The sequence below is a fragment of the Helianthus annuus genome, chromosome 10, assembly GCF_002127325.2.
Source record: "Helianthus annuus cultivar XRQ/B chromosome 10, HanXRQr2.0-SUNRISE, whole genome shotgun sequence".
NCBI lineage: Eukaryota > Viridiplantae > Streptophyta > Magnoliopsida > Asterales > Asteraceae > Helianthus > Helianthus annuus.
In genome coordinates, this window is record NC_035442.2 from 31,697,973 (window position 1) to 31,710,017 (window position 12,045).

Consider the following 12,045-nt stretch of genomic DNA (forward strand, 5'->3'; position numbering starts at 1 on the left):
ATTAAAAAATAACATTTAAATCAATAACCACCTTCAATCCAAATATACCTCTTCTTCCTCATATTTAGATTCATCTTCAATCCAAACACACCTCTTCTTCTTCCAATTTGATTAATATAGAAAATTAATTATTTTAACGGTAGTCAGATAAAGATAAGTTTAAATTTTATAGGATGTGATTTGACCGGTAAAGGATTGGAGGTGATTTCTACTTTCTGAACAGTCACATCCCAGCAATTAACATCCACTAACCGTTCTGTTATTACATCCGAGACGATTCAAGTGAGTCCTATGAAGCAAATGTCTGTCTATTCAATTGAGATGAATCATTGCATTACATCCCCTTTGAAAAACATAATCGCAGTCCTTTTCCTTCAATTTCCAGAACAGCCACTAGCAATACCAGTTCGTTACTAGTGCAGTGTCACACCCCAACCGATGGAGGAATCATCGGGGCGCGGCACTGCGTGAAACACAGTGTCGTCTCCGAGAAATCTCGAAACGTTTTGGGCCTGGAGCCACTAAAAATAAACCGGGCCCATATAATTTAAACACAATAATCATATATAAAAAAAAACTATAATATAACACTAATTGTTAAAACAATCATCAAAATAAAAGTATTGTACCAAAATGATCTAAAATTACCAACTTAAGCGAATCGTGCGGCTCTCCTAGCGTTTCTGGAAGCAAAGCTTTCGATCAAGTCTTCGTAATCCATAGTCTCTAATATGTCGTTTTCAATAGATATCATTGCTAAGCCATTGAGTCTTTCTTGGGACATACTCGATCGTAAGTAAGTCTTCAACAACTTCAACTTTGAGAAGCTTCTTTCTGCCGATGCTACTGTTACCGGAATGGTCAACAACACTCTATATGCAATTAATGCATTAGGAAAAAAACCAATCTTCTTTAAACTATTGAAAGCATCAAAAGGGCAAACAATATGACTAGGTAAAAATGTCTCAAACAATTTCAACTCCTCATAAAGTTCATCAGCATCAACATCGGATTCGTCTTTAAACTTCAATGCATCTTGAAGACCATAACAACGAGACTTGAGATCTTTTTCAGTAAGTTCCCTCAACTTTTTAGGAAACAAAAAGCCAAATACTTTTTCATATTGTTGGTATTGTTCGAATCTTGTTTCAAGAGAAGCAATCGCTTGGTCCACGATACATAAAAAGTAATTGACTCTAAAATCCTCCTCGGGTGAAAATAAAACTTCTTGTCCAGTTGAAGTCTCATCAAATTGTTGTTTCCTAAATATTAGACGTTTTTGAGGGAATACCGTATCAACACCCATTTCATTTGCAATTTCTTTAGCTTCATTAATCGCCTTATCGAACCCTACTTCTCTATAATTCTTGAAATGTTTAATCAACTTGCCCACTTCATCAATGGCAACATCAAGAACCATATCCTTCGATTGTAACTTTTTGCTCACCACGTTCACCGTTGTTAATATTTCATACCAAATGACGGTTGCTACCAAAAAATCAAATTCACCAAGTTCTTTTTCTGCTAGTGATTTAGCTTCGCTTTGAATTTTAGCATCATTGTCAGTAAACCTAACTCTAAGCAAAGCTTTTCTTACATCTACAAGTTGTGTTCGAATAGGCTTAACACTATCTACAGGACTTTCCCAACGAGTGGCAGACAAAGACTTAAGAGTCAATCCTTTAACATTGTCTTTCAAAATTTGCCACCTTTTTGTAGAATTGGCAAAGATGGTATAAAACCGTTGTATGATTCCAAAAAAATCTCTAGACTTAGTGCACGTGTTAGCCATGTCACACAATGCAAGATTAAGACTATGACAACCACAAGCAACATATAAAGCTCTAGGATTTTCAATTAAGAATCTCTTTTGAACTCCACTATGTTTTCCTTTCATGTTTGCTCCATTATCATAGCCTTGACCTCGCATATCATTGATATCAAGACCAAGAGACTTTAATTCCTTAACAGTAACATCAAAAAGTCCTTTACCAGTGGTATCATCAACAATTAAAAAACCTAAAAAAGATTCCTCAATGGTGGTATCATTAACATACCTCACAATTATGGACATTTGCTCTTGATGGCTTGTGTCGGGTGTGCAATCAAGTATGATGGAATAGTACTTTGCTTGCTTTATTTTCTTGATGATTTCTGCTTTAACTTTATCGGCTAACAATACTATTAACTCGTTTTGGATATTGTGTCCAAGATAATGTATGTGGGTTTCATCATTCATGATACGTCGCACATGTTCTTTCATAATCGGGTCAAACTCTTCCAACATCTCAACCAATCCCAAAAAATTTCCATTACCCTTTTGAAATAACTTCTCATTTGATCCGCGAAATGCTAAACCATGTTTAGCAAGAAATTTCACAAGTTGAATGATCCTTAAAATGACCTTTTTCCAATAATCTCTTTCTTTCTTAAATTGCTCGTACGCTACTTTGTCAATTGTTGTGTTGCAATCCAACATTTGACGCATTTCAAACCATTGTTTCATATTCTTCAAATGTTCAACGCTAACTTCATGATCTTTAAGTCTAGTAGCATGTTTCCAATCTGAAAAACCTTCACCATCCAACGTGCCTTTCGGATGCCCTTGTCTAAAAATTTTACAACAAAAACAAAATAGCTTATCAAGCTCTTTCGAATACACTAGCCATTCTCTGTCACAAGTCTCTCTATTCGGTAGAATTCTAGTATACATGCTTGTAGAAAATCGTCTTCCATGTTTATCAACGGGACCCTTACTCATATTTAAATCTCGTTTTGGACCTTTCTTAACCAAATCATTGATCATGTTATGATTAAGTCCATCCCAATTTCTAGGATCAAAAATATCAATATTAGGATTAACATTAGCATCCACATTAGCATCAACATCGTCTTCATCTACATTAGCGTCAACATCGTCTTCATCTACATTAGCATCAACCTCGTCTTCATCTACATTAGCATCAACCTCGTCTTCATCTACATTAGCATCAACCTCGTCTTCATCTACATTAGCATCAACCTTGTCTTCATAAACATTAGCATCAACATCATCTTTATCCACATTAGCATCAACATCATCTTCATCCATATTAGCATCAACATCATTCTTATCCACATTAGCATTCACATTATCATTAACTTCGTCTTTCTCAACATTAGAACTTTGTGGTTCTTTTTGAAAGAACTTGCGTATTGCCCCTTCTTGAGACCTTCTTTTTTCTTCCTCTATTTTCCTTCTTTTACGTTTTTGACAACCAGACAAATGTTTGTATTTAGGAGGCATATTTCTGAAAAGAAAAAAAAATTATGAGTAAAGCGATTACAACCCGAATCACACATGAACATAAAGCGATTACAACCCGAATAAAAAATCATCGATGCTGAACAGTAAATCACTGATTTCGTGGGCCTGCTTTTGACAATAAACAAAAATCATCAAATATTGATTTTAATATTCCAATCAAATATGCTTTTGACAATAATTCAATAAACAAAAATCACTGATTTCTTGATTTACTCTTTTTTTAATTGATTTTAATATTCAAATTTCCAATCAAATCTTTCAATTGATTTTACCGTCATCAAATATTACGACTAGAATCAGATGCGAATAACTAATTAACTAGAATCATAAATCACTTATCAAGTCCCACAATCATAAATCACTTACGTTTCTTACAATAAACAAAATCGCCTGTTCCTCTGTTCGTCGCTTCGTATAAGCTTTGTGTGTGCGCTGCCGCCTGCCTGTTCGGCTGTTCCTCTGTCGTCGCTTGATCTATTCTGGATTCCCGCTCATTACGTATTCACGTCAATCAAAGATGAAGGCCGAATGGTCGATTATAATAATTAGGTTACCAGTTAAACTTGTAAAGGCCCAAGAACAGAGTTACAGAAACAAATAGTATATAGGATATTTTTTAAAAACTATGGGCCCTCAAGAACTTTGGGCCTGGGTCCATTGCCCTACCTGCCCATACTGATAACCGGGCCTGGTGAAACAGATTGTCCAGAAGTTTCCATAACAACTATATTTACCAAATATTTAAAGCAACACGTCCCATACCATGTCATAAATGATAATACAATTATTACAGAAAAGATCTAGTCAAATTGTTCTGTTCCGACAACTCAGATTATTATTACGGACAATTGTTTATTGTTGACCTAGGTCTTTCCTAGCCTCGATTTCACAGCAAAGTAAGCAAATAAGCATTCTAAGCACCTGTCACATACGTTAAAGTAAAAGTCAATACACATAGTGTAAAGGTGAGCATACAAGTTTAATAGATATAATAGAGTTCGAAATCGATTACGCATAACCAGCACGTACACAGTGTGAAATGAGGCATGTTAGTTATTGACATGAACCTATTGATACCAATGACTGCGGGTTGACTGCCCAAGGCAGTTCGCGATACACACTCACCACTGTGAGCCATGTAACTAATTGTCCTTAACAACCCTTGAGTGAACAGGTGCTGAGTCCAAACTATAGTACTATCGTTGCTAAGGCAGGTAGACAGCATTCCATGTGTAAACATAACAAACAAGCATTCATTAAGTCACGTATAACATGCGGTAACGGTTAGCGTTAAAAGTATTGCGTAGTGTGTTCGATGTGTTTTAGAATAAGTAATGTATGTAACACCCAAAAGTGCATAAAGCAAAAAGGGATCAAGTATACTCACAGCAATTGGTGGATTGAAGGGAGCGCTAGAGAGTAAGGTTAGCCTGATCAGAACGATAACATAACGATAAGCGACGCGTAAAACGATACAAGTGTTAGTGGGTCGGACGGCAGTTCGATCGGATGGTAGCCCGATCGGACAGCCGGTCGTTCGAGTGATAGTCCGCTCGGATGGTCATCCGATCGGATGACCTTTCGAGTGGATTGTTTCTTCCTTTAAGAAGGATGTGTTTGTGTATGATGGCTTGACTTTTGAAGTTTTTATTGTAGCATTTTGAAATATAGAAGTATCACTACCTTTCAAGTCGATCGATCGGACGGTCGTTCGTCCGGACGACTACCCGATTGGTTGGACACTTTAGTGAGAACACGTCCACAGCAGGACGGTCACTCGATCAGATGACCATCCGATCGGGTGGCAATCCTTGTGCATGGAACATGTTGAAAATTGTTTAAGTGTTGAAGTCTGATCATTACATGGTTGAGTGGTAGCCCGATCGGATGGTAATCCGATCGGTCAGCCCTTCGTTCAATGTTCATCCTTCAAGGTTTTGAAAACAAAAGTTAAGTGTGGGACCAAGGTGTAGATCGATCGGGTGACAGTCCGATCGGACGACATTCCGTCCTGATCGTTCCGTTCGTCTTACACTTGGATAGTTTGTCGTTTTATCGAGATTTTTTGATAACGTGTTAAGCAACAGAAACCTCGTCAATACTTGGTACTCCTGATCGGAGAGGAACCACCCAAATCCGATCAGTTAACTGTTCGAGACGGTGTTCCATGTTTAACCCGAAATCGGTAAACCTCGTGGATAGAATCCAGATCTTGGACCAACACAACCACCAGAATGAGTAGGAAGTCGGTGCAAGCTCTGATTCTATCGGTTTTGAGTGCATTGAGTGTAAAAGAGTTGAAAGAAAGTTGGAAAACCTTCTCTCAATCCTTTTCATCGTGAATATGTTTAGATCTTATGGAAGATCTTTGTTTGTTTATGTGGAAATCGGTTAGATCCGAGTTGTTCTCGAAGGATTGAAGCCAAAACATGAAGTTCCTAAGAACACCATGATGACATCATCCTAGAACACCTCAAATCTAGTGATTTCATGGTTAAAAGTTAAGATTCAAAAGATAGAAAGGTGTAGAATCGAGTGTAGATCAAAGATGTACAAGATTTAGGTTGAGATCTTACCGGAATTGAGAGAAATCGGAGGAAAAAGTGAGCAAGAGCGCTGGTCGGACGTCAGAGAGCAAAAGTGGAAAGTTTGATGGTGACATAGGGTATTTATAGGGTTACCCAAAGTGGAAAGGGGTTGGTCGATCGGTTGGCAGCCCAGCCGACTGGCTGATCGATCGAGCTGTAGCTCGATCGAACTGCTGGTCGATCGGCAGGTCGCCTGATCGATCAGTCACTTGGTTTGAGTGTTCGGAGTGACGAGTTTTGCTGTTTCGATTGCGATTGCGAGCGTTGCGATGCGATAGAGTTTCCTATTCAAATTACTTTTAATCCCAGCTACTATATCTAACATACAATCATCCTATTTCACTTGCATTTAGCGTTTGCGATTGAGTTTCGATTGCATTTCGATTGATCACCACAACATAATATAAATAAACATGCACAAGTAACATATAAGACACACGCACACGCACACGTATAACAATATCCATAACGCGTAATTCGAGTTGCAAGCGCGATTGCGATAAGCGATAAAGCGATCAGATATACGATAAAGCGTCGAATAAACCATGATTATTACTAAGTACTCCACATAATACAACTAACGTTAAGCGTAAAATAGGCTAACTACGAGTCAAAGAAGTCAAAATAGGAATTGAGCAAGAAGTGACAGATTGCAATTAGCAATCTTTTCTTCCTTTGACCTCAATCTTGACTTTGACTTTGACTTCTGAAACACGGGGTGTTACAGCCTCCCCTACTTAAGGGAATTTCGTCCCGAAATTAGGCTGAAGCCGTATCAAACAACTGCGGGTACTTCGCCTTCATGTCGCCTTCGAGTTCCCAACTGAACTCTGCGCCACGTTTGCCTTCCCATCGGCCTTTCACAATAGGAATGCGCGAGCGTCTGAGCTGCTTGGTTTGGCGGTCCATGATTTCGATAGACTTCTCCACGAAGTGTAGTGTAGTGTTTCGTTTATTTGGAGGTCATCAAGAGGTACAATTAAATCATGCTCAGCCAGGCACTTTCGGAGGTTCGACACGTGGAAAGTCGGGTGGACGTTACTCAGTTCCTCCGGTAGTTCGAGTCTGTACGCGACTTTTCCGGTCCTTTCCAGAATCTTAAAAGGTCCAACATATCGAGGCGCTAGTTTTCCTTTCTTGCCGAATCTGACCACACCCTTCCAAGGTGATACCTTTAGGAGTACGTAGTCGCCGACGTCAAATTCATGGGGCTTGCGTCATCTATCGGCGTAACTTTTCTGACGACTCCAAGCTTTCAGCAGATTGTCTCGAATTTGGAGAACTTTGTCAGTCGTTTCTTGTAATAGCTCAGGACCGGTTAATTGCGAGTGACCGATCTCGTGCCATACAATAGGCGATCGGCATCTTCTTCCATATAAAGCCTCAAACGGTGCCATTTGAATGCTGGAATGATAACTGTTATTATACGAGAATTCGACTAACGGCAGGTAAGCGTCCCAATTACCACCGAAATCTATGACACACGAAGGGAGCATGTCTTCAAGGGTACGAATCGTTCTCTCAGTCTGACCGTCGGTTTGAGGATGGAATGCGGTACTCAGATTAAGCGTAGTACCGAGAGCCGCTTGAAACGTTTCCCACAGCCGTGAGGTAAACCGAGCATCGCGGTCAGAGATAATGTCGCGAGGCGTCCCATGATTACAAATGATCTCATCGGTGTAGATTCGGGCTAATCGTTCTACCTTGTAGTCTTCCCGTATTGGTAGGAAATGAGCAGATTTGGTTAAACAATTTACGACAACCCAGATGCTGTCGTGACCTGATGACGTACGCGGGAGTTTGGTTATGAAGTCCATGGCTATACTTTCCCATTTCCATATAGGGATCGGGGGTTGTTCGAGTAAGCCAGAGGGTCTTTGGTGTTCGACCTTAACCTTCGAGCAAGTCAGGCATTTTCCAACGTAGAGAGCGATATCCCTTTTCATACCCGGCCACCAGTACTTGTAGCGAAGGTCCTGGTACATTTTATCGGCACCGGGATGAATAGAATACCGAGATTTGTGGGCTTCGTCCATCAAAATCTGTTGCAGATCGTTTCGCTTAGGGATCCAAATTCGGTCCAGATAATGGAATATCCCATTCGACTTGTTAACAAGATGGGCTCCATCGTGGTGAATCCTTTCTTTCTTCAAAGTGCGTTCGGTAAAACACGCATGCTGGGCTTCGCGGATGAGGGTTTCGAGATGATGCTGGGCGGGAATATTGGGAATACTGTGCAGATAGCTTCGTCAGCTGAGAGCTTCGGCAACGACATTTGCTTTGCCTGGATGATAACGAATCTCACAGTCGTAATCGTTGAGAAGTTCTACCCAGCGGCGTTGACGCATATTAAGTTCTTTCTGATCAAAGATATGTTGCAGGCTCATATGATCGGTGAAGATCGTACACTTGGTACCATACAGGTAGTGTCGCCAAATCTTTAACGAAAAAACAACTGCGCCTAGCTCGAGGTCATGGGTTGTGTAGTTCTTCTCGTGGATCTTGAGCTGACGAGATGCGTAAGCGATAACCTTGTCTCATTGCATAAGAACACAACCAAGACCAAGGTTCGAGGCATCGCAATAGACAATGAAGTCGTCGTTTTCGTCGGGTAAGGTGAGGATAGGAGCGTTGCAAAGCATGTACTTGAGGGTTTGGAAAGCAGACTCTTGTTCAGTTCCTCAAACAAAAGGCTTGTCTTTATGGGTGAGAGCGGTAAGCGGCACAACGATTTTAGAGAATCCTTCGATAAATCGACGATAGTAGCCCGCTAGTCCGAGAAAAGAACGGACTTCAGACGGGTTCTTCAGCGTAACCCAACTCTTAACTGCTTCAATCTTCGCAGGATCGACATGAATACCTTGACTATTGATAATGTGACCGAGGAATTGAACCTCCTCCAGCCAAAATTCGCACTTGGAGAACTTGGCATAGTGTCGATTCCCTTGGAGTAGCTCGAGAACCAAACGTAGATGTTGCGCGTGTTCGACTTTCGAATTGGAATAGATCAGGATATCATCGATGAACATGATGACGAAGCGGTCAAGAAATGGTTTACACACCCGATTCATCAGATCCATGAAAACCGCGGGTGCGTTGGTTAAACCAAAAGGCATAACAACGAACTCATAATGGCCGTATCGAGTGCGAAAAGCGGTTTTGGGAATATCCTCCTCTTGAATGTGTAGCTGGTGATAGCTTGAGCGCAGATCGATCTTCGAGAAACATGTAGCACCTTGTAGCTGATCAAACAAATCAACAATTCAGGGCAGGGGATAGCGATTCTCAATGGTCAGCTTATTCAATTCCCGATAGTCGATGCACATCCTGAACGACCCATCCTTCTTTTTTACGAAAAGGACTAGTGCGCCCCATGGAGAGGTGATCGGGCGAATGAAGCCTTTATCAAGCAATTCCTGGAGTTGACTCGAGAGTTCACGCATTTCGGACGGAGTGAGTCGATAAGGAGCTCTAGCAATAGGGTTGGCTCCAGGAGTGAGGTCGATACGGAAGTCGATATCACGACTTAGCGGAAGACTAGGAAGATCATCAGGAAACACATTAGGAAATTCACAAACCACAGGAACGTCTTTCACCTCTGTCTTCCCTTTCTTTTCCTTCTCCGCTACTACAATGTTGTCCAAGAAAGCTCTGTATTCCTTGCGGAGATACTTGCTAGCTTGGACACAGGACATGAGCCTGAGACCCTTCGAAGGAGTTTCACCATAAACATACAATACATCATCGCTAGCGAGCGCGAATCGAATCATCTTATCAAAGCACACAACTTCAGCATGGTTTTCACGAAGAAAGTCCGTGCCTACTATGACGTCGAAACTTCCGAGCTGCATCGGAATGAGGTCAATTAGAAAGATGTGATTGTTGAGTTCAAGAGTACAATCACGGAAAACAGAATGGACGGCGATGGTTCTTCTGGTGATGACTTCGACATCGAACGTCGAGTGGAGTTGGGAGCGCTTACGATTAAGGAACTTCTCGAATTCAAACGACACAAAACAGTTATCAGCTCCAGTATCAAATAAACACGAAGCATAAATACCGTTCACGAGAAACGTACCATTAACCACATTATTGTCGGCTTGTGCTTGGCGCGCGTTGAAGTTGAAAGTTCTGGCGCGGGCGGCTTGTTGCTGTTGCTGTTGAGGCTGTTGCTGGGGCTCTTGTTTTACAACCCTGTTTGGGCACATGTTCGCAAAGTGGTTGGGATCACCACATGCGAAGCAGACTCTAGCGTTGACCGCGGGTGCCTGAGCCGCTTGCTGGCCTTGAGGGGCTGGGAGCAGAGCTTGATGAGCAGTGGCTTGAGCTGGTGCTTGGCGGGGGCCAGTACGGCAGTTTGCAGTGAAGTGGCCGTACATATTGCAGTACGCGCAAAAACGACAAGCTAGACCCACCGGGTGATGATAGGTGCATGTTGGGCAGGCAGGGTGAGGACCTGTGTATGCACGCTTTGCAGGCGGTGCATAGGTGATTGGAGCTGGAGCTGATCGGTGTTGTTGTTGCTGAGCTGGTACCGCTAGAAGTGGAGCAGCGGTAGTGACAGCACAGTTATTGCTGCTGGAGATGTTGTTGTTGTTCTTCCTCTTGCGACGGGAGGACTTCGACGACTGCGATGCGATGACGGTGGTGTTGGTAGTTGGTGCGGCGGTAGCTTGGTGCAGGTTCTTTGAAGCTTTATCCCAAAAACCAGCTTTTACCCGCTTGTCGTTGATTTCAGCGACAAGCAAGTAAGTTTCTTCGATTGTAGCTGGCTTGGAAGCATGCACAAAATCTGCAACATAATCCGGTAGAGCGCGGATGTACTTTTTGATCGTCATGTCGGTAGTCTTCACCTGGTCGGGATAGATATTGTTGACCTGCTTGAAGCGAGCAGTTAGGGCAGTGTTGTCACCATCTTTCTGCTTTAGATGCCAGAATTCATCCTCCAGCTTTTGGCGCTCATGGGGAGGGCAGAACTCTTCGAGCATAACGTTCTTCAACTCATCCCATGACAGACCATAGGCTGCATCATTTCCGCGCTTGTTCCTCTCAGCCGTCCACCAGTCTAGAGCGTGTGACTAGAAGACGCCGGTAGCATTCAGAGTGCGGATATTGTCAGGACATCCACTCTGACGCAAAGTGACTTCGATCGATTCGAACCATTGAAACAAAGCCGTAGGGCCATCTTCGCCAGTGAATTCTTTCAGTCTGCTTGCCTTGAACTGTTTGAAGCTGAAAGCAGCTTTAGGGTAGCCTTGGGAGCTTCGGTCCTGGACTCTTCGGACGATTTGCTTATGTTTTCGTATAGTTCACTCATGATCTGAGAAACAGTCTTTGCTACTTGCTTAGCGACCATGGCGGCGAGACGTTTGTCTCTCTGTTCTTGGCGGGTAACTCGTGGGTGACGGGGTCCAGATGATGGTCCAGATGACGACATTGTCTGCAACAGACATCGCCATGGGTTTCAGACACAACATAGTCGAATCTCGCCTCACACGCCTAATACTACTAAAGCTCAGGAACACGTATAATCATGTAAGCACATAGGCACGTAATCACAGATTCACACATAAGCACAAGCACGTCAGCACTTTAAGTCACATAAACACAGAAACACATGAGCACGTAATTTGCCTAGAAGCATACAGAGGTAGCCAGAATACAGAAACCTATTATTCAAAGACTGTGCGCGTTCCAGGATAACGATTGCGAATAATATGGCGAGTAGTATAGTATAAGCGAATGACTTAGTAATCAATATGGCGTAAGGTCGTTCCACAATCGGTAGCGATTTGGTAGTGTGGTGTAGTGAGTGTCGTGAGACCCGCGGAAGAAAAAGGCGTTAAGCCGAAACCAGTGATACCTCGAAACACTAACAAACAAGCATAAAACCACATAAACACATAAGCTTCACATAAATTTGTCGAGTATCAGAGTCGGCAATTGCGAGCTCAGAATCAAAACACATAAATATCGAGAAATAGATTGTCTGCGGCTAGTTAGACTTTGACTAACCAAAGTGATTCGACTATTTACAAGGACTTCTGGTACACACTTTGGCCTTCGGGACTGTGCTCTCGCCTCGAATCTGGGCGAATGGCACGCATCCATCCAGTTTTAGTGCGACCTCAAGTCGTTGGAGTCCGTCGA

At 42.2% G+C, this 12,045-nt stretch overlaps 1 protein-coding gene across 1 annotated transcript; it reads right to left on the reverse strand.

The window, feature by feature from the left end:
• Positions 1 to 652: 652 nt before the first annotated feature.
• On the reverse strand, positions 653 to 11,332 carry LOC110880982 (zinc finger MYM-type protein 1). The gene is made up of 4 exons (XM_022129386.2): positions 11,112 to 11,332; positions 2,680 to 3,290; positions 1,409 to 2,565; positions 653 to 1,366 (listed from the first exon to the last, which is right to left on the reverse strand). The coding sequence occupies exons 1-4, from the start codon at positions 11,330 to 11,332 to the stop codon at positions 653 to 655; spliced, it is 2,703 nt and encodes a 900-aa protein (XP_021985078.2).
• Between the last annotated feature and the right edge of the window lie 713 nt (positions 11,333 to 12,045).